Source organism: Mastigoproctus giganteus, chromosome 12 (genome assembly GCF_048544385.1).
Source record: "Mastigoproctus giganteus isolate SK-2022 chromosome 12, ASM4854438v1, whole genome shotgun sequence".
Taxonomy (NCBI): Eukaryota; Metazoa; Arthropoda; class Arachnida; order Uropygi; family Thelyphonidae; genus Mastigoproctus; species Mastigoproctus giganteus.
The window spans coordinates 100,697,738-100,724,997 of record NC_143586.1 but is presented as its reverse complement, the minus strand read 5'-3'; the positions used below and the strand labels follow the sequence as shown (position 1 = coordinate 100,724,997).

At 38.3% G+C, this 27,260-nt stretch overlaps 1 protein-coding gene across 1 annotated transcript in view; it reads right to left on the bottom strand.

Annotated features, from left to right (window-relative positions):
* Positions 1 to 27,260, bottom strand: part of eIF3m (eukaryotic translation initiation factor 3 subunit m) — a 123,486-nt gene that overhangs the window by 18,663 nt on the left and 77,563 nt on the right. The window contains exons 6-7 of the mRNA XM_090386747.1: positions 13,803 to 13,886; positions 3,311 to 3,492 (exon numbers count right to left, since the gene is read on the bottom strand). Of these exons, the coding sequence (XP_090242873.1) occupies positions 3,311 to 3,492; positions 13,803 to 13,886 (266 nt within the window). The remainder of the gene's footprint in view (positions 1 to 3,310; positions 3,493 to 13,802; positions 13,887 to 27,260) is intronic.

The window sequence follows — 27,260 nt, the reverse complement described above, 5'->3', positions numbered from 1 at the left end:
CAGACGAGCTGCAAGAGTAGCTCATGGTGTCTTGTCAATGATATACAGGAATTTTTCTAGCAGGGATAAGGAGGTGATTATTCCCTTGTATAAGGCAATGGTTAGGCCACATCTTGAGTACTGTATACAGGTCTGGAAGCCTCATTTCAAGAAGGATGTAGAGCTGCTGGAACGGGTACAGAGAAGGGCAACAAGATTAGTGAATGGAACAAAGGGTTGCTCTTACGAAGAAAGGCTTAAGTTTTGCAAATTACAGAGTCTGGAGACTAGGCACCGGCGAGGTGATCTGATAGAGGTGTATAAGGCTTTGAATGGTTTGAGCATGCTCAATGCCAATGGGATTCTTCCTCTTGCTCAGAATAATCACCTCAGAGGGCATAAATTCAAATTGAGGAAGGACGGATGTCGGATAGATGTGCGGAAATTTGCCTTTGGCCAGCGGATGCTTGGTTGGTGGAACCGACTTCCATCATTTGTTGTTGAAGTTGATAGCCTAAACAAATTTAAGGCTCAACTGGACAGGTATTTCGAACGAATGGAGGGGTGAAATGGGAGTGGTGTATTTTTTTTTTTTTTTTTTTTTTTTGGCTGATGTTGAATAAGCTTGCTTTCTTGCATCATATGCCTCTACTAATCCTAATGCTAATATAGCATGGAGAGAGTCAATGTAAATGAGCTTTCCATAAAGCAAAGTTTGTGCACCAGACAAAATTCAGTGAAATATGTCTATTACAGAACTTGCCCTGCACATAATGAAATCCTGTCCAATAAAGAAAAAACATGGTCCTGACACAAATGTATTTGAGAACTATGCTGGTCCCAAAACTTTTTTTTTAGAAATTTTACTGGTCCATATCTAAAAGACCGTGATCAACTGTTATAAACAACTACTCACTCTATACATATCTCAAATCAGCCCTAATGGAGTACTGCAACCACATCTGGGACAGTGTCCCAACACCTCTCATTAAGTTTCTAGACTCCACTAAAAAGAAGCAGTCAGGTAAATTCCTGCTTTATCTCTTACACAGTCTCTCCACACTCTGTCACAGAGATGTTCAGTATTGGTAGTATGCCTTTTCTATAGATACTTCCATGGATACTGTTCTTTTGAATTGGCATCTGTAATTCCTCATGCCCTTTCAAACTGGCTCAAATGCATGCTGCAACGTCTGCCATCCATTCACTATCCAACTCCAAACTCACAGAACCAACTTTTCCTCTTTCTCATTTATCCCTCCTACTTCTGTTTTCTGGAAGAACCTTCCTTCAAATTCTTTCCCAAAATTTCAATCTACAGAAATTCAAGTCTGATATCAATAAGTATCTTTTGTCTTCTCAGCCTTCAACCCATGGTGCCAAATCTATAGGTTCTAATACCTTTTATGACTCCATATCCAATGACATCATGTGCTCTCTTGCCATAGTTACCTAGGTACTCTTACCCAGTGAGTTGCACAATAAATGGATAACCCTGAATAATAAAAATGTTTTTATTAATTAATTTGTACATTAATTTTCTTAGTTATTAAATTGGACTCCTGTAAGTTAAATCAGATTTTCATAACTCTCCCACAGATTTCCCAATATGCTACTGCTTCCACATATTTGCAACTGCTTTTTTTAAATTCAGATGTTCAAAAGCACTAAGAAATTTGGGAACCAAATTTCTTAGTGATAAACAAATGTTAAAAAAAACATGGATTAGTAACATTAAAATACACCGATGAGCCAAAACACTATGACCACCTAACTAACATGATATTGGTCCTCCACTTGCAGTCAAAACAGCTCATACCTGGTGAGACATGGACACTACAAGATTTCTAAATGTGTCTTGTTATATCTGGTACCAACACATAACCAGCAGATCTTTTAACTCCTGTAAGGTCCGTGGTTGAGACACCGCAGATCGGAGTTGCTGTTCCAACACAAACCACAGATGCTCGATGGGATTGATGTCTGGGGAATTTGGAGTCCAGGGCAATACCTGGAAGTCTTCCTCATGTTCCACGAACTAGTCTCGAACAATCCAGGCGGTGTGGCATGGTGCATTATCCTGCTGAAAGATGGCACTGCCAGAGGGGAAGACCACTGCCACGAAAGGGTGTACCTGGTCAGCAATGATGTTTAGGTAGGTGGTAGACGTCAGAGTGCCCGGCACATGGATGACTGGACCCAGGGTATTCCAGCAAAACATCGCCCAAAGCATGACACCGCCACCACCGACTTGTTTTCCTCCCACAGTGCATCCAGGCAGCATCACTTCCCCAGGTAAATGACGCACACGTACCCAGCTGTCCACATGGTGCAACAAGAAACATGATTCGTCGGACCAGATGACCTTCTTCCAATCACATAAGGCCCAGTTTCAACGTGCGCATGCCCATTTTGGGGCTGTTGCCAACGAACTGTGGTTAGCATGGGCATTCGGAATGGCCTGTGGCTACGCAGCCCCATTTTCAGGGGGTTCGATATACTATGTGTTTTGACACATTACTCCCATCACCAGCATTCCAATTACCAGAGAGTTGCGTCGCAGTCGCCCTTCTATTACCATGTACCATCCAGGAGAGCCTTCGCTCACCTCGAGCATCGATGAGCCGTGGTCGTCCAACACCTCGCCAGCTGTTCGTGGGTTTCCCCCTCCTCGGACCACTTTCAGTAGGTACTAACTACGGCTGACCATGAGCACCCCACAACCGTGTTGTTTCGGATATGCTCTGACTCAGTCATCTGGCCATTACAATTTGGCCTTTGTCAAAACTCGCATAAGTCCGCTACCTTTCCCATCTGAAGAACAAGAATAACACTGATTAGTGGAGCTCAGTATCAGGTGTTTTTTATACCATGTCCTTACCTGGGCACGCACCGTAGTTCACCTGCAGTTGCTTCGATTTGCTTAGCGACTCACTGGTCGTAATGTTTTGGCTGATCAGTGTATATGCATTTTCCATATGTCCACACTTTATATATTGTATGGAAATTTGTTCAATTTTCAAAAATGAAAAATTAATTAAAAAACAATTTAATAAGCTGCAGGTCCTGAAATGCACAAAACTGCATATGCATGCACCTACTACTCATTTCTGTTTAGATTTGAACTTTTCAGGAATACGCAAATGACAATTATGGTAACACCATATGGTAACTGTTGTGGTGAAGGAATGTTTCCCTACAGCTTCACTCTGCGAAGCTGTAGAGAAAATCTTTAAAAAAAAAAAAAAACTTAATTTTTAATAACATTTGGTATAAACTAGTCTGTTTAACTTACAAGTTCAATCCTTTTTAGAAAGAGTTGAAAACATACCAAGCGAATGAACAAAGTCTCTATTTGCTTCATAAAACTGAAGGTAAGATGACAGCTTTTCTGATACAAAAATCGTCAGCAAATCATGGATTAATTCTCCTTCAAGGAAGCGAACTGGCTTCAGAGCTAACAAATGGTCCATCATAAATGTACTGGGATCACCAAGACATGCTACTATACACCTAATGTTGTGTAATAGAAAAGATAATTTACTAATCAATTATTTTTATGTATTGAGGATATTTAATTAAAGGCACATTTAAGAATATTTTCAAATGTAATTCTGGTATTTTTAAAGAATCCTCAGATGACACCATACATAGCTGATTTTTCCTGTCACCTTTTTGATTTTTTTTTTTTTTTTTTTTTTTGCTTATTTGAATTAATCTGTAGTATTTTATAAACAGTAAATACCTTAATATTCGTTGGGGAATACATTCCTCAAAATAATTATGAATATGTGGGATTTACTTGTTTGTTTGTTATTTGGTTTTTAGGAGCATTAGCAACTAAGGCCATATTGCTCCGGGAATATGTGGTGGTCATTCCCTGACCTTTCCCCATCCTCCATATTTCATGGTGATGGGCTCGAACCCCGGTTTAATCAAGAAGCGTGTGCTACGCACTGCTGCTGCTTCCCACCTGGCTACGGAGGCGCCCAGGGATTTACTTAAAGATGTAACTACCATCAGGGATAAGGGGAAGGGTTTTTGCTTTTGTAAAGGTGACTACAGTGGTCTCAGAGAAATTTAAATTCTATACAGTGATAATGTTACAGTGATCGACTGATGATGTTACCAAAGGTGAATTCTAAATGGGAAGCCTTCAGGGGTATAATCTTGGAGGGTACTAGGCTTTTTATACCAACTAAGAAATATGTTCAAGGTTTAGGCCTAGATGGATATCAGATGAATTAATGCAACTCGGGGCAAAAAAGAAAAATGCATGAGATGCTTATAAATTATCAGGTGGCACAGAAGCCTATGGCAGATATAAGCTAGTCTGTAATCAAGTCACAAAGGAGGTTAGGCAGGTGAAGGCAGATTATGAGAAATATTTGGCAAAGGATGAAAAGAAAAACAGCAAAGACTTCTTTACTTATGTACACTCTAGAAGGAAAGGGATGAATCAGATTGGTCCACTTAACACAGATGGATTTGCCTATTGATGATCATGGTCAGGTAGCTCATAAACTAAAGTATTTTGCATCTACTTTCACACATGAGGAGTTATTCAAGGAGGGGAATGCCAAACGTTTATCAAATTCTAACAGGGAGCTAAGTGATTTTGTACTGAGAGCAAAGGGGAGGAGAAATGGTTGAAGTTAAACATAAGGAAGGCACCTGGGGTGGATGGGATCTATCCAGTTATATTAAAGGAAGTAAGCAAACCCTTAGCCATTGAAAGCTTCAATGGACTCAGTGGAGGTCCCCAGGGACTGGAGATGTGCAGATGTGTCCCCAATTCACAAAGACGGAGATCAAAGGGTAACACAGGTAATTACAGACTGGAACAGAAGTTAGTCTAACTTCTGTTCCAGGGAAAATAATGGAGACACTGGTTAAGGAAGCAATGCAGAATCATGTAGACAAGACTGCAGTTATAGTTCAGATACAGCATGGGTTTGTTAAGAGGAACTCTTGTCTGACAAATTTGATTGGATACTATGATGTGGTCACAAAGGAATTATATGCAAAGAATAATTTTGATATCATATACTTGAATTTTAGGAAAGTTTTTGATATTGTGGCACAGGGAAGACTACTGTAAACATTGGAGCAGTATGGCATTAAGGGCAAGTTGCTACAATGGATAAAGGGATGGTTGAATGGAAGAAGACAGAGTGGTTATCAATGGACACTGCTTTTCATGGACTAAAGTTATTAGTCCCCCAAGGTTCGGAGTTGGGCCCATTGTTGTTTTCAATATTGTATCAATTTTCAGTATTTATATCAATTTTTGTTTATAACAAAAATTCATATAAAGACTATGACGATTTTATATAAAGAGTAAATAAAGAACATTCAACTTACCAACAATGATACTGTAAAGATAAAAAAAAAATTGTTAAAAAGTCATTATGGACATTTGTTTCATCTTTCATACAAATCCTTGTATGTTTCTTTGTAAGTGACCAAAATTGCCACCAATCCCCTTTAATTTTAGACTAAACGTCACTAAAGGGTCCATTTCAAATGTGTTGTCAGCCAGAGCTTTAGATGTGTCGAAAATCTCTAGTAGTGTCTTAAATGACAACCTTTGAATCCTATTATTCATTTCTTCCTTACTTCTTTCACCTCACTTTCTTTGAGAATATTAAAACCCTCTCCTCCAATATCTTGTGCCAAACTCACAATCCTCTGCTCCTCTTCTTCTACCAATATGACTTTCAGGTCTCCCACTCAATCAGGTAATAGCTTCCTCCAGAACATACAAGTCAATAGTTTGATCTCAACTATGATTCCTCTATATTTGTTATGCAGTCGGCAATGTACTTTTTCAAGCAATTGCTGACTGATATAGCGGAATCGCTTTACATCTGGTTCAGAATTCTCAAAAATGTGCAATGGGTATTATATGACTTAAATGTTACGATGAGATCCAAGTGCATCAGTCAAATCGGGTCTCACCTACACATCTGCAGCATAACTAAGTAGAGAGGTATGTGTATCTATATATGTTGGATATGTAAGTCTGTAAAGAAATTGGTCACAAAAATTTTGAAACCATGAATGTGAAACAGATATGCTATACATAATCAAAACTGCAAATATCAAGAGTTTACTTTTCACATTTTAAAGAAATAATTTCAAGATCTCAATGGCATACTCCTTAAACTGCTAAAACACTTTCTTAGATGATAAGATGCAATGAACCATAAGGCCTACCTACCCATGTTTCAGAACACAAATTCTGGGAAAAATTATTTTGTAGCTTATGCATGAAGCATAAATTCACATGTACTTACTAAATAAAATGTTAGTGTGGAATGAAGAATTCACTCATAATATGACTGAGGTTTTATCATAGATATGCTAAAACCTCAGTCACTACTGTCACACTTGAATACTCATGTAATGGTCTGAAGTTTCACTCTGTTCAAAGAGTGCGTCACTTTCAGTCCATTTAGGGCACTGCTGATTCAACACTTCTTGAAAGACTTGGCAAATGTCTTGTGTTTCACTAACTCCAACAAATTTTTAGCACAATCAGATGCCTAATATATTGTTGATTATTTGTCTTCTTGGTGTCAAATCATGATTTTATGCCTCTTTCATTTGGTCTACTTGTCATAATCAAATGCTAAAATGTCAAATGGTTGCAGCTAACTTTTGGAATCACACCTAATTACAGCCAGGGACTACAGGTAATTCAGTATTTAATTCAGTAATCATCCATTTTTTGTTGCCTCCATACACTTGTGAAAGTAACAAAAAGGACGATACTATAAGAGCCGGTGTTATTTTATTTTTTTTTAAAGGCCAGCTACATGTTTTGTCACACTTGATGCTCTTGTCTCTAGCCATGGCTAAAGATAAAAGTACTACTGCATGAATGCACCTTCTATACCTCTAGACCAGTGGTTCCCAAACTGTGCTTTGCAGATCCCAAGGGATATGTTGATAATTTCTGTAAATTTTACTTATTTATTTAAACAAAATCTAAATATCATTACAGACTGGATGTCACACCCAAAATGAAAATTCGGTTGACTACAATCACTCCCAACTTTAAAGGATGTTGTGAGACAAAAAAACACCATTCTTCACACTAGTAGCCTATGAGGTTGATTGCATACTCAAATATTGACTTTTTATTATTTTATTATTTGTGTAAGTCTGAAAAAGGTAGATTGTAAAATTCATTATCATTAAGCATTAAACTTCTAAACCTAATATATATAGGCCATGCGGAATTAAGATGACCTAAATAAGGCTGGCTTAATGACCAGAAGTGAATGAACACTAATGCCTATAGGTAAAAACCACAAAAAATAGGTAACAATCAAAAATTCGAACAATTAGAAATGTGTGTGCATGTGTGTGTGTGTGTGTTATATACAGGGTGTCTCAAAAATATTGATACAAACGTTTAGGGGAGGTAGATAACATCTAAAGGAATGTGAATCGCAGAGGAACCCATAACCAGAAACGTTAAGGCCTTGAATGGGTTGAGCATGCTGAATTCTGATGGGATCCTTCCACTTGTTCAGATTACGAACCTAAGGGGGCATAAATTCAAGTTAAGAAAAGACAGATGTAGAATAGATATGTGGAAATTTGCCTTTAGCCAGCGGGTGGTTAATTTTTTTTTTTTTTTTTTTTTTTTTTGATTTGGTAGTTGTTGGCGCATCGGCTTCTGTGGCCATATTGCACCTCCCAAGGTTTTTTGCAGTACTTTGATCCAAGCCCGAGGCGGGAATCGAACCCGCGACCTTTGGGTTGCCGGGCAGGTACTTTACCCACTCGGCTAGCCCGGTCGGCTGGGGGTGGTTAATTGCTGGAACAAACTTCCATCTGTCGTTGTGGAAGTTGATAGGTTGAATAAATTTAAGGAGGAACTGGACAGGCATTTGGAGGGAATGGTGTGATTTTTTTTTTTTTTTTTGTGTTGGCTGATGCTGCATAAGCTCATACACTTGCTTTCTTGCATCACATGCCACTGCTACTACGACATGGGAAAGTAGTAGCAGAGGCACAAGAAGCAGAAATGACACAAGACAGTAATTAGTGGCGAACATTTATTTTACATAATATTAACAATGGAGTATGAGATGGGTGCATTTCATGATGTTACAACAGATGCTTGAAGGTTCCACCATGAGACACGATGCATGCGTGACACTGACGCAGCATGGATTGGCAGACACGGTCGAACACACCTGGAGTTTCTTTGACAGTAGTGCAGACGAGTCTCGCCACGAGATACATTTGTCTCCACAGACGATTCATAGATGATAGATTTGAGGGCCCCCCACAGAAAGAAATCAAGGGTCGATAAATCAGATGAGCGTGGGGGGCCAGGCAATGGGTCCACCACGGTCAATCCATCGACACCCAAAACGCCTGTTCAAATGGTCACAAACACACCTTCCATAATGGGCAGGCGCCCCGTCATGTTGAAACCAAATTTTGTGTCTCACATTTGCTGGAACATCATCAAGTAACCCTGGTAGAACTTGTTCAAGAAAGATCCGATATTTAGCGGAGTTCATGCGGGATGGTAACAGGTATGGGCTGACTAAGCAGTCACCGACCATACCTGCCCACACATTTATTGCGAAGTGATGTTGTGCCGCATGGGGGCACACACCATGTGGGTTGTCGTGAGCCCACACATGAGCATTGTGCTGATTGAATAAGCCTTCCCGAGTGAAATAAGCCTCATCTGTGAACAAAACGTAGGCTGGAAAATTCAAGTCTTGAACAGTTTCTTAGAGAAACCACTGTGCAAAAGCCACACATGCAGGATGATCTTGGGGGAGCAGTAACTGAACCCTTCGGAGATGAAAGGGGTGTAAGAAATCGTCGTGCCAGACACGCTGTACACTGCAACAAGACACTCCTAAAGCAGAGGCAACGGCACGTGTGCTGGTAGTAGGATTATTCTGGATGGCATTCAATGCACTTTCTTCCATGGCAGGAGTTTGCATCGAACGTGGTCTGCCCGCACTACTCCTGTTACCTCTAAGTGACCCATAATCTCACAAATTTTGATGCACACACGCAAACAAATGGTGGTCCGTTACATGTCTGTCTGGGAAGTGTTCTCCATAAATTCGTTGAGCGGCTCGTCCATTCCCCTCTGCTAATCCATACATTGGGTGCATGTCTGCCAGCTCACAGTTCGTATATCGATGCATGCTCTTTGTGCGGCGACTACTGCTTGAATGAGTAAACCAGAAATTTTCCCTCTTGTGAACTGATGAACAGCGCCGTGTACCAACTTACGGTGACATTTCCGGTTATGGGTTCCTATGCGATTCACATTCCTTTAGATGTTATCTATCTCCCCTAAACATTTGTACCAATATTTTTGAGACACCCTGTATATCACACACACACACACACACACACACACACACACACACACACACACACACACACACACACACACACACACACACACACACACACACACACACACACATTTTAAACTCATTTCAAAGTATGTTACTCATCTTAAGTGCTGCCATCTCTTATCTATTTCTAAGTAATTGCAGACAGTTCATAAAGATGGCATCATGAAAATAGATTTTAAAATCGAAGAAAGAGATCATACTTATCAGTCATTATCCCATTTTGACTTACAAAATCTGAAATTGTCTGGACTTCGTCTGGAATTCAGATAAAGAAGGTGATGAAACTGAATCAAGTGATACAAGAAGACAGTGATAAGTGAAAAAAGAAGAAACGAATTAGTTCCTACAAATTTATGATTTTTTAAAAAAAATTCTGATTAGATTTTGGAAATAATTTCACTCTGATATTGGAAAATTAATCAAAATAAGAACAAATCAATGCATTTTTATATAAATGCTTTCGTTTAAAAAAAAATTGAAAAATTTTAAGTCATTCCTCGGGACTCCCAGAGTGCTTAAAAACTCACTCACAAAAAAGTTAAAAGTTAAAGCAGTTAGAGAGGAGAAAGTATTACTGCTGTGTGTGTGTGTGTGTGTGTGTGGTAGAACCCCAATTGTCTGAATTTAACCATGACAAAGGTGGTTTGGATAATCAAAAATTCAGATAACTGGATTATAAAAAAAAAAAAAAAAACTCTTACCCATAAAAAAAATTTATTAATTTAAATTATGATGGATATTACAATGCACTCTTATAGTTTAATAAATAATAAAAACCTTTTAAAGCAAGGGAAACATGAAAAATAAATAAATGCACAGTAATTATAAATTAAATTTTCAAAAAACTATATTAGAAAAAGTCTAACAATGATGTTTGTTCACCAGATGAAACTAGTTTTCTAGCTGCTAAGCCTCACGTGTTTCAGTGTAAAAAGATGTGGAGCATTACATTCATCCTGCTTTTCATATTACTTCATTGCTATTTCAAGGCAGTTGAAGGCTTCACTATGAGAGGGAGTCAATTCATCATTTTCTTCCTTATCTTTTTGAATACTGTCAACAATTTTCTGATCTGCCAAAATTTGGAAGCTATGATCATCCATTCTGTCACTTCAATTCCATCATCAGAACAACCAGGAATGCTATTAATAATTCAAGAAGTTCAACTCCCTTTTTTTTTTTTTTTTTTTTTCAGACTTCAACACTTTCCAATAAGCTTTGTTCAGGCTTTATACAATATTTTGGCTTTAAGACAGCTCCATGAATCAGCAAGCATGTAAGCACACTCAAGAATTTTATAAAGGTTCAACACAATTTTAATCACCATCACATAGTTAGTCTTCTCAATAGTTTCATGTACAGTTTAAGAATTTCAATAATCCCCAATCCATAGGTTGCAATAAAGGCTACATTTTGGGAGGAGGAACATGACTTTAAACTTTCCATCTTCATTCTACAAAAGTTCACTGATGATGCATTGTCTACAATGAGCAATACTTTCCCAAACTTTCCAATATTTTCTTGGTATTTTTTCACTTCAGGAATAAATGTCTTGTCATATCACTCCACATATAAATTAGGTGTTATATGCTTTGGTCTGATTCATATATGTCATGGATAAATTTTTCATATTCTTTAGAGCTTTTAGACATTTTGACTTGCCAATCAGAAGCAGATTTAAAACCTACTTTTGCCAAATGAATTAGCACAATACACCACTGTCACTCGATCCTTGCTCATTTTATAGCTGGGAGCAAAAGATTCACGTTTTGAGGTTTTTTGAGAAAGCCCTTTCCAGTTTAAAGATGCTTTGTTAGCATTATAAATAAAATTGGGATAAAGAATAACAATAAGTATATATCCAGTAAAAATATTTAATTATATACAACTACATCGGAGCTTTTGAGACAATCGTGTCTCTTTATCAACAAATTTGAAATTAACATATACAGTTATGCGTGCAGTGAGGCGAGTGAAGACACGTTATTCATTAAATTGGTATCTATTGTTGCTGCATGGAAAAATGCTAGAGTAATACAGCGCATGTCAGTGCAGCAACAATAGATACCAATTTAATGAATAACGTGCCTTCACTCGCCTCACTGCACGCATAACTGTATACGTTAATTTCAAATTTGTTGATAAAGAGACACGATTGTCTCAAAAGCTCCGATGTAGTTATCTATAATTAAATATTTTTACTGGATATATACTTATTGTTATTCTTTAACCATGGACACTAGTACTCCAGGCCCATTTGTCTTAAAATTGGGATAATTTTAATAAATGATGGCATTTCAGTAATGCATTCTTCGGCTGTTGTTGTTGTTATTTGGTTTTTAGGAGCATTAGCAACTAAGGCCATATTGCTCCGGGATATGCGGTGGTCATTCCCTGACCACCGCATCCTCATCCTCCGCTTTCCGCATCCTCCGTATTTGGTGGTGACGGGCTCGAACCCCGGTCTAATCAAGAAGCGTGTGCTACGCACTGCTGCTCCTTCCCACCTGGCTACGGAGGCGCCTGCATTCTTCGGCATTTTTCTTGTTAGCAGACAATTTCTCACCATGTATTTCATGCTCTTGTAAACCATTTCAAGATTTAAAATTACATAACCATTCAGAGCTGGCTTTAAAGTTGCTGTTGCCTCCTAACTCTATTAAGCATTAGCACTTTCTCAGGTCCTCAAATTGGCTTCCAGCTGATCTTTTTTGCATAAACCATTTGTACAATGTCTCTACTTTGTCATTATCAGCATTTTCATTGTTTTTCTGCTATAGCTAACACCTTCACTTTCTAATACAGAAATAAGATGAATAACTGACTTGCTATTCTTTTTAATGTCTAAAATTGTGACCAGCCAACAGCATATCTTTCGGTAATTTTCTTCCCTGATTCCCCTCTTTTTTCAACAAATTAATATTTCCACTTTGTCTGCCATTGTTATAACACATTTACCTGACCATAAATTTTTTATAGTCATGTAAATGTGTGCATGAAAATTAGAATGAGTTAGTTTGAAAATTAAACAAAACACAACACTAAACATTGACAAGTGGCTACAATGATGGCTAGGAAAAGACTGGAATAATGACCACATGAGCTGACTCAGTGAGTGGGGGGGGGCTTACAAAGGTCAATGCTCCACATTCCTTGGTTGCACTCATACAATTAATTGCAGTTCAGATAATCAGCACTGTGTGTGTGTGTGTAAAATGGTAAAAATAATGTTTAATAGTAAAAAACAAAGAAAGAAAGATGACCATGAATTTGCTTCTTCGCTCATTTTTCATTTTTTCTCTCAAAATGCTTATATATATATATATATATATAAAACTAAACAAACCAATAAAAGAATACATAAAAGGCTAGGATATGTGTGAAAAAGGCTAAATAAAAGAACTTTATATCCTCAGGATGTGATAAAGGAACTAGTACAGATTCTGGAACATTATGCTTTTGGAAAAATGTAATTGTGGAGTACTTATGTAACTAATTTAAAGTTAGTTCTTTATTGGAATTACTTAAGAAGATATCTCTTAAAGACAGGGGAAACAAGTATAATCAGGATGAAAAATGTCATGGCTTTGAACAGACCATTTAATAAAAGAGTGAAAACTTACTGACAAAGCTTAGAATGGGAGATGTAAATTGTGGGATATTACTGTTTGTCCTCCATAAAAACTCAGTTAGCATAACACATAAAACCATTCTGAGTGGTCTCGTTTCAATGCCCCTTGTCTAAAGAAAGAATTTCCAGTCCTTTCAATTGAGGCTGTTGTTGGCCAATGTCAAGAGAGGGAGTAGCTCCCCCTCCCCTGAGTTATTCTAGGTTTTTCAGGTCGCATAACAAAATAGCCCTATGAACAAACACTACTACAGGCAAAATATACAATATGGATATCATCAATGGACAACATCCTAAAAAGAGAAAATATGCCTCCTTTTTAAGTTTGCTCAGCCCTTTTACAGCCTTGCACACCTCAAGCATGCATGTGTCTAGTTTCCAAACTTTACAGCTTAGAAAAGTGGAGTCTTATCTAGCATGAGACTAATTGTACCCACAACTAGGTTTTTTTTTTTTTTTTTTTGTTTGTTTTTTTTGGTCCTCCTTTATACTCTTCCAAGCAAGTCAATATCTGCCCTGAACTGAGACTTCCACAACATCTGTACAGAGTATTCAAGATGTGGTCTGGCCACTGACTGGTACAATGGGATAATTACCTCTGTCTACCGGCAAAGTTCCCTCATATCAATGATAGTACCACATGCATTGTCCCTGCAGCCTTACTATAGTGTTAAGAAAACTTGGCATTATTACTGTATCTGAGAGTTAAGAATTACAAAATTATCTAACTATTAATACAAGATATTACTGTTAATAAATTTTACTCAAATCAGAGAACATACCTATGAGCATCATCTCTTGCTTGTGACGCATTATCTTCAGTATAAGTACTTAATAACTCAATCATCACCTTAGATGCCAACTCACTGCAAGTAAATCATATCTAATCCAATATTGTATTTAAATTCCTGAATAACACAAAATAAAATTACTTTAATATTTCTCTAATACTGCCATTTTTTTTTATTAGTATTAACAACTTTTATATGATTGATGCAAGGAAACTCAAAGCAAAAAAGGCCCTTTATTCTCATCTCTGTAGGAGCCTGTAACATAAATGATTCAATTCTACTAATGATTAAAACACAAAATTATTAAAATCTGATTAAATTTTACAATATTTGTAAGAGATTTAAGGATAACAGTTGCATTTTGTTATACTGAAATCAATCCGACAGCAAGAAGTGAAACAAAATGCAAAAGAAACCCTCCAGACAAAAAATAAGAAAAAAACAGATATAATAGTATGACCTGTTTATATAAAAAAAAATTAGCATCAGAGAAAGCTGTTCTTATCATTAATAAGGAAATGGAAACATGAAAGCTTGAAGTCCTTATTCTCTCTTTTAAGATGAAATGCACTATGAATCTATAAAATATTCATTGGAATTAGACAGAGGTATCCCAACTGACATTAATTAAACCAACATCAGATCAAGCGATGTGTGTGTGTGGGGGGGCAGGAGTTGCCATTTTAGCAACTGCCATTTGTGGATGTTGGGCATGCACTGGTATTGCAACAGAATGCTTCCGAACTGCATACACAAAGATCAAGCATCGATACATGCTAGTGTTTGCACATATAGTGGAGTATTCCAGTTTTGTAATGGCACACACTTTCCACTGTCCGTATGTATCCCTATCATGCCCAATAACATCGCCCTCTTCATACAAACATAAAGGTGCTGCTTTTACAATAACACTGTACCATAACTCCCAGTTTCTGATTAGATTCTGTTCACAGACACAGCATGCTACAAAGAAGAGGGAAGCACAAACTGCATAATCTCAACACCTGGGAAAAGAGGAAATCGATATGCAATATGCCATCTTACAAATAACACATGTACTTTCTGTAATTTAATTAAAATATTTAAATAATTTTACTTTTTTTTTTTAAATTGTTAAACAATACATTGAAAAAAAAAAAAAAAGGCATGTTAAGGGCATGTTATGCATTACAATTATGAAGAAATAAAAGCTTTCTCATACACAGCAAAGTTTCCCTTTCTTTTTTAGGGATGTTAGCATACAAACATAATGAACCTACTGTCTTCACCACGTCTGCCTGCCTGTCAGTCTCTCTCTACATGTAATAACTTGTATCCCGGTGGATGAATTTTCAAGAAATTTTATATTTGGACCTTTAAAAAGTTTTGTTGAGCCATCCTAAAATTCATAATATCAGACCAATAGAAATCCGGCAATTATTATTGCAAATTTTCATCATTATTATTTGCTAATTTTCTCATGTAAAAACTTGACACCCAGTGGATGAATTCTCATGAAATTTTATATTTGGGCCTTTTAGAAAGATTTGTTGAACCTTGCCAAATTTCCTTAAAATCAAACCATTAGAAATCTGGCAATTATTATTTATTTTTCATAACTGTCACACAGATACAGGCACTATTCACCTAGGCATTGATTCCACTAAAATCTGAAGATGTCTACAGGGATCTGCATCACTGCCTTCGAGGCTTTCCACAGTGCTGGAATAGATGATGGTTGCATGTCCATATGTCTCACTCGCCATTCCAAACAACAACTTAAGCAATCACCACTTGCCTGGCTAGTGGGTACCATGCCCAATGGGTCCATGGATTTATGTTGCTTGCGTGCACACCTGATGGCACGTTTCACCAGAAATTTGGACTCACTGACCAGCACAATCATTTCCAGTCTTCCATTGTCCAACCAGTTTGGCTTTTCATACCGCAAGACAAGCAGCATAGTCTATGAAGGATGGGGTTGTCATAATTCAGTGATCACCAAGTGTATATTGTATAATGTACCTGAAACACTCAATATTACATTTGCTGTCATGCACTGGTTGGAGGAATGAATGAATGGCAGATGCTCCTAAATGAAATGTTCTCGATTCATGCACGTCATTGTGTTTTACATTTTTTTGTTATAAATCATGAATTATTACTCTGCTAGTGCAGTTGAAATGTATAACACTGTGTGTGTGTGTGTGTGTGTGTGTGTGTGTGTGTGTGTGTGTGTGTGTGTGTGTATGTATAAACTACCTTGTTCAATCATTAATCGTTACATATGGTGCAAACTACTAGTATCTAGTCTCTCTGGTTGTGCAGTGTTATCACTTTTGCTTAATAAATTCACTTTAGGTTGGTTGGGTGTTACGGAGATCCCTTGGTATATTGAGTATTTCAGTCAAAACTTGCCACTTCGTGTATTATGCCTGTACAAATGCCACAGGCCAATTTGCATTGTTTTATGGACTGTACAACCAAGGAATAACTTGGAGGGGAACTCCCACTCACTCTGGCTGAAATAGGCTAACTGTAGCTTCAGCTGAAGAGGCATATGAGAATTCCTCCACTCTCCAGAAATGGAGAGTACTCCTAAAATAATCTGGTTTGCAGACAAGCTTTTTTTAGAACACATTGTTTGCATGTACATCCAGAAGTGCCTGAAATGAAACAATTCCTTTTCTTCTGGCCATAAGGAATTGTGAGATCCTGGGTAACACATGCAGACACAAATTTTACAATGTACAATTTGTGTCTGCACATGTACCCAGGACCACAGTCAGATCTCAGTAAAAAATGTTATAATAGGTACCTAGAATGACTACACTGGTGGCATACATGTGTGTGCATACACCGATCAGCCAAAACATTATGACCAGTGAGTCGATATGCAAATCGAAGCAACTGTAGGTGAACTGCAGGGCGTGGGCGGGTCGGGACACGGTATAAAAAACACCTGATACAGAGCTCTGCTATTCAGTGTTACTCTTGTTCTTCAAATGGGAAAGGCAGTGGACTTAAGCGAGTTTTACAAAGGCCAAATTGTAATGGCCAGACGACTGGGTTGGAGCATATCTGAAATGGCATGCCTGGTGGAATGCTCACAGTCAGCCATGGTTAGTACCTACCGAAAGTGTTCCGAGGAGGGGGAACCCACGAACCACCGGCAAGGTGTTGGACAACCACAGCTCATCGATGCTCGAGGTAAGCGAAGGCTCTCCCGGATGGTACGTGGCAACAGAAGGGCGAATGTAGCACAACTCGCCAGTAATTGGAATGCTTATGATCGGAGTAAAGTGTGTCACAGCACAGTACATCGAACCCTTCTGAAAATGGGGCTAGCGTAGCTGCAGGCCACTCCAAGTTCCCATGCTAACCACGTTCACTGGAGACAATGGGCACATGAGCATTGAAATTGGACCTTGAGTGATTGGAAGAAGGTCGCCTGGTCCGATGAATCAAGTTTCCTGTTGCACCATGTGAACGGCTGGGTCATTTAACTTGAGAAGTGATGGCACCTGGATGCACCGTGGGACAAAAACAATCCGATGGAGGCAATGTTCTGCTGGGATACCCTGGGTCCAGTCATCCATGTGTAGGGCAATCTGACGTCTACCACCTACCTAAACATCATTGCTGATCAGGTACACCCTTTCATGGCAATGGCCTTCCCCTCTGGCGGTGCGGTCTTTCAGCAGGATAATGCTGTTGTTGTTTTGGTTTTTAGGAGCATTAGCAACTAAGGCCATATTGCTCCAGGATATGCAATGGTCATTCCCTGACCTTTCCGCATTCTCCGTATTTGGTGGTGACGGGCTCAAACCCCAGTCTAATCAAGAAGCGTGTGCTACGCACTGCTGCTCCTTCCCACCTGGCTACGGAGGCACCTCAGGATAATGCGGCATGCCACATCCCCAGATTGTTTGAGACTGGTTCGCAGAACATGAGGAAGACTTCCAGGTATTACTCTGGCCTCCAAATTCCCCAGAGATCAATCCCATCGAGCATCTGTAGTTTGTGCTGGAACAGCAACTCCGATCTGTGGCGTCTCAACCACAGACCATACAAGAGTTAAAGGATCTGCTGGTTACGTGCTGGTACCAGATACTACAAGACACGTTTAGAAATCTTGTAGTGTCCATACCTCACCTCACGTGGAGGACCAACATCATATTAGGTAGGTGGTCATAATATTTTGTCTCATCAGTATACATGTATATTGACATCCCAGAAGACTGGTCTGAATACATCCTAATTTGCAGATGTACTGCAAAGTTGTGCTTCTACCGCTGTGGTGCAGCAGAGTTCCATCGTACAGAAATTATACATGGACACAGTGAATAAGTGTAACAGGTCTTGCAGCCCTGGGTATTTCCTCCAACTCCACAATGATCTTTTGAAACGCAAAACTGATTCTGTAAAGGCCAGAAAAGTGCAGTCTATGTAGTGTTGGGGTTTGTTGGTCTGTTGTTCATCTGGCCTCTTTGCTGTTTGGACTTGGAAGACAATGGGACATCTTTCAAGAGCTTGTCCAATTTAAGTGCTTTGCTCTATTTATTTTTATATACAGAGTGTTTCCCAATCGGCCTACCATATTTCAGGGGGTAATTTGGGAGGTAATATCGAGTAAAAGATATTAATATAATATTGGTCCAATTTTTATTACTATGTTTTACGAGATATACCTTAAGTAGAGAAAATCAGCATATCAATCTACGGAGCCACCTCCTCCCTTTCTAGAAAGTACAATAGAAAACACAATTCTCACTAAGTCTGATTTATGTAATGGAGATATAATATGGTAATGAAGATTTATGTGATCTAAAAAAAACGTTTTATACTTTGGTACACCCACTGGGTCAGAGGAGCTAACAATTAATCATTTTGACAATTAATAATCATCAACTGTATTTAGCAGTCATGCAGGTTTGGTACACAGTCCGCTAAAATGCTTTTCTTCAGCACTCTTGTGCTTGACCACTCAGCTACATTAGGCCAATACATCATTGCTGTTGCTACTGTTTAGTTTTCAACTTCACCCCATTATGAAGTTGGCCTGACAGTTGGTGGGTGTAAGAGCACTCAAAGTGAAAACACAAAATTATGCTTCCCCTCTATTCATATATAACACTTCTGATGAATACCTAATTTAAAACACAGTTGTTTGTAATTAGGAATTATAAATTTTGGAAATATTTAGGATTTAAATATCCCCACTATATAACAATCAATGATAACAACCTAATTTGTTTAACATGTAACAAGAACTATGAGGGGCATTCAATATATTATCTAGCTACCTATGAAGTAAATGAGATAGAGGCAAAAATCTGGTTTTATTTTTCAATGTAACTCCCCTGAACTTCAATACACTTGTTCCATTTTGTTGGCAATGAAATACCAGACAAATAAAATTCTTTGTCCTGTCCATCAATGAATGTAGAAACAGTAGACTTCAGTTCATTATCATCAGCAAAGTAATGTCCATGTAGGTTTTTCTTGAGGTGTCAAAACAGGAAATAGTCACGGGGGGGGGGGGGGGCAGATCCAAACTGTAAGGTGGATGGTAAAGTTGTGTAAAGTCACAGCCTCTCAAGCTGCAGCAAGCACATGTGACCTGTGCACTAGTGCATGGATAACTTTCCAGCACACCTCTGGAAAGTTATCCACGGCTCTTTCCTTTACGACATCCCTTAGGTCAGGCCTGGGCAAACTATGGCCCGCAGGCCACACATTTTTGTGCGGCCCGCGAGCTTTAATTGTATTTTCGAAAAAAGTTTACTTATTTTATGCCTTTTGCGACGCCTTTTTGAAAAATAAATTTGTATATGTAATACATTACAGGATTTGTCGACTTGTAAATTGTTTTATCATCTCTGTATTGTTCAAATTGAGATAGAATTTGAAATTGTGCACGAACCGGAGCGAGCCAACGGGCACTTTTATAATGGTATAATTTGTGATTATAAACTAACTGCACAAAACTATGGTAACAGACAACCGGTGATGACGAAAATGGCTTTGCTGCGGTGGCAGAGTAATAGGATAGGACTGCTGACCGGCCGCTGTTCCAATCTGTTTTCTCTGACGGTCCATCCCGCAGTTAGTTATCTTCAGTTATCATCTTGGTGCCAGTAGCAATAAAAATAATATTTACGCCCTTTTAAAAATGAATAAAAAATGAATAATTCAACAAGAGCATCATGTCTTCAATGACGAGTGGAACACAAAATATCACTTTGCTAATATAAATAACAAGACTATTTGTCTCATCTGCCGGGAGAGTGTCTCAGTGTTGAAAGAGTACAATATTAAAAGACATTTCACTACTAAACATTCCGAATATGGTGCCAATTTAACTCTGGAAGCAAGAAAGAAAACTGCTGATGGATTGATTCAAAATTTATTTAGTCAACAAAATGTGTTTACACGGCTAACTAAGGAACAAGAAGCTACTGTAGAGGCAAGTTTTGTTATTTCTCATATAATTGAAAAAAGCAACGAGCCTTTTTGTGATGGAGACTATATTAAAGAATGTATGACTGAAACTTGTGGAATTATATGTCCTGACATTAAACACAAATTTGAGAATATAAGTTTATCTCGGCGAACCGCAGTAAGATGAATTGAATGTATGGATACAAATTTGAATGAGCAATTATTATCAGTATTAGAATCCATAACATGGTACTCGATAGCTCTCGACGAAAGTAATGGCCAAAAGAATACTGCGCAGTTATTAATTTTCATACGTGGATGTACCTCAAATTTTCAAATTATTGAAGAGCTTCTTTCAATGGAATCTCTTAAAGACCAAACAATGGGAGCTGATATAATTGAAAAATGCTTAACAAGATATAATTTACAATGGAGCAAAATGGTAAGCGTAACAACTGACGGAGCACCAAGTTTGACAGGTAAAAATGTTGGAGCGTTAAAGAAAATTCAGGATAAAATTTGTGAAAATTATCCTGATAATTTAATTACAATTCATTGTATTATACATCAACAAGTATTATGTAAAAATGTGTTAAAAGTTCAACATGTCACATCTTGTATTATTAAACTAGTAAATTTAATATGATCGAGGGGCCTGAAATATAGTCAGGATTTAATACGATCGAGGGGCCTGAAACACAGACAATTTTCTTCAAGATATTGAATCCGAGTACACAGATGTTATTTGTTATTGTTTGTTATTTGGTTTTTAGGAGCATTAGCAACTAAGGCCATATTGCTCCGGGATATGCAGTGGTCATTCACTGACCTTCCCGCATCCTCCGTATTTGGTGGTCCGAGTACACAGATATTCCTTATCATAGCCAAATTCGATAGCTTAGCTTAGGAAAAGTTCTTTGGCAAGTATGGGATCTTAAAGATGACATCATTCTATTTTTAAAACTGAAAAACATTATGGACTTTCCCGAATTAACTGATAATAACTAGATTTGTGAATTTGCGTTTATCCTGAACATCGTGACACACTTAAATACTTTCAACACCGTGTTACAAGGGAAAAATTTATATGCCCATGATGTGGTAAAAAGTTTGAATGGATTTCAATTAAAACTCCAGTTGTTCCTTCGACATTTATTGATTAACAAGGTAGACCACTTTCCAACCATGAAGTTGCTGAAGATTCCAGAAAATAAATTTGAAAAATATTGTGAAATTATCAATGCTTTGAATGACGACGTTTCATGAAGATTTGGCGACTTCTGAAAAATTGAGACAAGTTTGGCAATAGTGCGCGACTCATTTTCAATAGAAATTGATAGTGCACCGAGTGAACCACAACTTCAGATTATAGATCTGCAGTGTGATACCGATTTAAGGGAATTTCACCGTCGTGAGGAAATCTGTAAATTTTACAATAAAGTAAACCCCCGCTTTTTGCGGGGGTTCCTGTGAAATGCCGCGAATACCGAAAATGCGAATACTGAGTTATGGCTCCCATAGTAATAAAGGGGTTCCGTTCCAAAGTATGAAATACATAAGAAAAACTAGTCTAAAATTTTGTCTATGTATGTATTATATGTACCTTCATAATATGACTATGTACATAGACAGTTAGAAATTTCAAACAAATCTTTCAAACCAGCGCCTTTGCTAGCAAAAAAACTTATCCCGCCAGTTCTATCACCAGTTTCGCTAAAGTGTTGATAAAGGAGTTTTGCCTTTTCACGAATGATGAGTGAACTTTAACGGAATTTTATTTTGAGTTCCGTCTTCTATCCACAGATTTAAAGCTTCTTCCATTTTTTCTAATTTAACGTCACGAGTTACAGAGCAAATTTTTGAAGCAATTAGTGCGTTTTCACGGACACTACGGCGGATTTTTTTCTTCCGATTTTTTGATTGATCGTACCGTTGACTCATTGATTGTATAATGTTTTGCCATTGAGGAGACACTTTCACCTTTAGAAATTTTGTCCAATAACTCAATTTTATTGGCTAATGTCATCACCTTCTTTGATCTTTTCACATTTCCCTTGTTATTCGTAGCCATATTTTTGAACGGGTTAGAAAGAACTTGTCCACAATAAAGTCACTTTCTTCCGTTAACACGCTCGAAAAAGTCTGTTTTACACCGCAAAAGGTTGATTTATCACTTTTGTAAGCATATCAATTTATAAATTGATAAATTTATTCAATTTATAAGCGTATAAATTAAAAGCAAACGACGAAACCTTCCATGACAAGCACACAACACATACTGAACAAGGATTAGCAAGAAACATCCACACTCGCGATTTTGTCACCCCCCCCCACCCACTGAGCACTGTTTTGACCAGGAAAGATAATTTTAGCCACGCCCATGTTTTTTTAAGGTGGAAAATGTTCACGGCACTTTAAAATTCACATTTTTTAAGATTACATTTTATATTAAATCAGTGATCGCGAATACGTGAAACTGCAAATACAGATACCGCGAATAGCTGGGGTTTACTGTACTCTTAATCAGGACAAATTTGACGAACTTAAAGATTTTTCCCGAAAAATGTTGGTTATTTTTGGATCAACCTACATATGTGAACAAACATTTTCCAGCATGAATCTAAATAAAAATTCTTTACGATCAAGCATCACTGATGAACATTTACAAGCAGTTTTAAGAATCTCAACTATAAAATTAACACCCAAAATTTAAAAAAAAATGTTAAAAGATGTAAAACAGTTCCATTCATCTCATTAAATTCTTGGTTGTTAGAGAATAACGAATTCTATTATTTGTACGATGTATGATCAGAAAGTTCAGGAAATGATGTATCGTTGCCCACACACAACGCTAGGAAGTAGACAGACTGCCCATAATTCACTGGCTGGTCTCTGTCAGTGGCGCCTTCTCTTCCTGGATAGAGACAAAAAAAAATAATAAATTAATTAAGGATGTAGTGAAGAGAATCAAAGAGATGAGTAAGAAATCCTACTCATCCTCCAGAGGTTGAGTAGGGAGATGACCTCACCTCGGGGGAACTTGTATCTTAAAAACGTGATATACAACTCCCAGGGGTCAGTGTTTCCAGTCATGGAGACCAGGTGCTCCAATGACTGTTTCTTCTTGGTTATAGGTTTGTGTAGTCATTCCTTAGCCTACAGTAGGTATTACGCAGGTCATTTACTTTACGGGGAAGCCAAGTAGGGCAAGCCTGTTGGAATTCTTTCCTCGCTGCATGAACTTGATGGCCGAGATGTTCCAGTGGGTTGCACCACCACCACCACAGGACGGCACTTGGGGAATGGTTTTGTTGATTGCTTTTGTCACTGGCATTGGTTATGATTGATTTTATTTTCCTCTGATCCTGGTTGTTGGTTGTGAGATTGTTGTTTCCAAGAATTTGAAGGGACCTTGAATTGTAGAATTAAAGAGATTCCAATCTGCTCTGGTTAGTGCATAGCAGATTATGTTGTTTCTAGGAGGCTGTGCTGCTTCTGTCGAGCATTGAAGGTTAAAAGTAGTCACTCAATGGTCGGAAGTTGTCCAAGGCTCGCGGACTAGCAAGTCAATGATCTGTCTTGTGGCTGTTGAGATAGATATCGTGGCCCTCCATATAGTGTTACTGAATGTGGGCAGGCTTTTGGGCTTATTAAGGATTATAAGAGAGGATGTAGCGAGGAAGTGTTCGAGTTGCAGGCTGTTGTGGTTGCCTGGGCTGAATTCCGAGTTACTGTGCCACATGCAGAATGACAGTTGATGTTAGCACAGAGAATAATCTTCCCATTGGGAGGCGGGTTTGGACTACTTGCAGATACCCGATGGCTGGAGCTATGCGCTCACCTGGGTGACTATAAAATTAACACCCAAAAACTTGCGGCCTGCCTTCTTTTTGTATTCCTAATGTGACCCTTCAGCCAAAAAGTTTGCCCAGGCCCGCCTTAGGTTGTACAGTAGGGATGCATACGATTCCCCAATAATTGTCTGCTTGTGTTCCAAGTAGTGAATGCATAAAATCCCTCGGCATCCCAAAAAATGATGGCTTACCAACTGAAGATCGCGTCAGACATTTTTCGGTTGGGGAGGAACCCGGGTGCTTCCATTGCATTGATTCTTGCTTGGCCTCAGGATCCCAGTGATCGGGAGATGAAAGTTTCAGGATCTCTTCCATAAAGCTATAAATTTTCCTCAACACCATACTCTGAATTAGCATTAGCAGAGCCATACGATGCAAGAAAGAACACTCCCATTTCACCCCTCCATTCATTCAAAATGCCTGTCCAGCTCTTAAATTTATTTAGGCTATCAACTTCCACAACAAAAGATGGAAGTCTCTTCCACCAATCAAATACATGCTGGCTAAAGGTAAATTTCCGCACATCTATTCTACAACTGTAGTTCCTCAATTTGAAACCGCCCCATCAGGTTCTGAATCTGAGCATGAGGAAGAATCCCATCAGCATTCAGATTGCTCAACCCATTCAAGGCCTTATACACCTCAATCAGATCACCGCACAGGTGCCTACTCTCCAGGCACTGCAATTTGTAGAACTTAAGCCTTTCTTGGTAAGAGCACCACCCTTTGTTCATCTAAGTATATGATATAAAAATTATTTTTGGCATTCAGTTCCTTTGTGACCACATCACAGTTGTTGTTATTTGGTTTTTAGGAGCATTAGCAACTAAGGCCATATTGCTCCAGGGATATGCGGTAGTCATTCCCTGATCTTTCCACATCCTCCATATTTGGTGGTCACAAGCTCGAACCACGATCTAATCAAGAAGCATGTGCTACGCACTGCTGCTCCTGCCCACCTGGCTACGGAGGCACCTCCACATCATAGTAACCAATCAAATTTGTCAGACAAGACCTCCCTTTAACAAACCCATGATGTGTTTTCACTATTACTGCAGTCTTGTCTAGATGATCTTGCAATTCTTCTTTAACCAGTGATTCCATTATTTTCCCCAGAACACAAGGTAAACTAACAGGGCTATAGTTACTTGTGTCACCTTTTGGACCCCCTTTGTGAACTGGTGATACATTTGCACACCTCCAGTCCATAGGGACCTCCCCCTGAGTCCAAGGAAGTTCTCGTAATTATGGCTAAGGGTTTGCTTACTTCCTTTGCTGCCTCCTTTAATATAACTGGATAGATCCCGTACACCTCAGATGCCTTTCTTATGTTTATCTTCAACAATTTCTCCTCCACTTTGCACTCATTTATTACAAAATCACTTAGCTCCCTGTTAGAGTTTGATAAACTTCCGGCATTCCCCTCATTGAATAACTCCTCATGTGTGAATGTTGATGGAAAATACTCATTCAGTTTATCAGCTACCTCAGCATGATCATCAATAGTCAACCCATCTTGTGAAGTGGTCCAATCTGATTCATCCCTTTCCTTCTAGAGTTTACATAAGTAAAAAACTCTTTGCTGTTTTCCTTTGCATCCTTTGCCAAAGATTTCCCGTAATCTGCCTTTGCCTGCTTAACTTCCTTTGTGACTTGATTACAGACTTGTTTACATCTGCCATAGGCTTCTGTGTCACCTGATACTTTATATGCATCCCATACATTTTGCTTCTCTGCCACAACCCTCATTACTTCATCTGACATCCATTTAGGCCTAAACTTTGAACAGTATTTCTTAGTTGGAATGAAAAGCCTAGTAGCCTCCAAAATTAAGTCCCTGAAGGCTTCCCATTCAGAAATCAATGTTGGTAACATCATCAGTTGATCCCACTGTACAGAATTTAAAAACTGTCTGAGACTCCTGTAGTCACCTTTATGAAAGCAAAAGCCCCTCCCTTTAGCCTTGATGGCAGTTACATCTTTAAGTAATTCCCACATCAGTACATTGTGATCACTGTCACCCAGTGGTTTCTTTATCTGCAAATTCTTAATGCATGAATAATCACTGCTGATAATCAGATCAAGAGTATTACTCCCTCTGATTGCCTCTCGAACATTTTGTTGTAGAAAACAGTCATCCAATAAATCCACAAAAGTCTTGCTCCTACACAAGGATCAGAAATCTGGGGACCCACCTTGCACTGACTTTACTCGTCCCTAAATCTTTATGGAGGATGGTTTTAACTGTTTCCTCAGATATGTCAGATTCTCTAGAGATTTGAGACACCTTTAAACATCTGTTATTTAGTACAAAGGTTTCCATAGCTTGGCACATTTCTGGAGTGGTCACTATCACAGGTCTTCCTGGATGTGGATCATCTTCAACGGATTCTCTACCCTACTTGGATTGTTTTCACCAGAATTTCATGTGGTACTCTGAAAGTGCACTTTTGCCATACATAGCCACCATCCTTTCATAAATGGCCTTTGGCCCATTTCCTTCTTTGGTGAGAAATTTGATGACTGAACAATGCTCCAATTTCAGCAAATCCATAATTTGATACAGGTGTCTTCCTACTTTCTGTTACAGCAACACAACCTAAAAACATAGCGAGATAAAAATTAGAGTGATTCAAGTTGAGATATGTAGGAACATGATAAATTATGAATCACTGAAATACTATTGGAAGTACCTTATGTAGATAATTTATTGAATGCCCCTCGTATCACTAAAACATGAAAAGGCCAAATTGATTGTAATTTATAATGAAAACTGATGCAGTGTGATAAATGGAATTACTTGACAAAATCCTGACTATACTTTAAACAGTTATACAGTCAGGATTTTGACTAACTGTATAATCATTATATAGTCAGTATTTTGACTAACTATAGTCATTACATAGTCAGGATTTTGACCTATATTGTCTCACAGAAACATGGATCCATTCTGGTGTTCTTAACTCAGAAATTGTCACTACAAATTTCAGAGGTGGGAGAGCTGAAATAATTTGTTCAAATAAACACTGAGTTCTTTCCTCCAAGTCATCTCCTATTACTGAAGGCAGGTACTGTCAAATAACAGTGACACATCAATGTACCTATTATCATTATGAACTGTGTCCTAACCACACACATTAGAAGTATTGTCATTGTTTTATCTCCTGCTCCA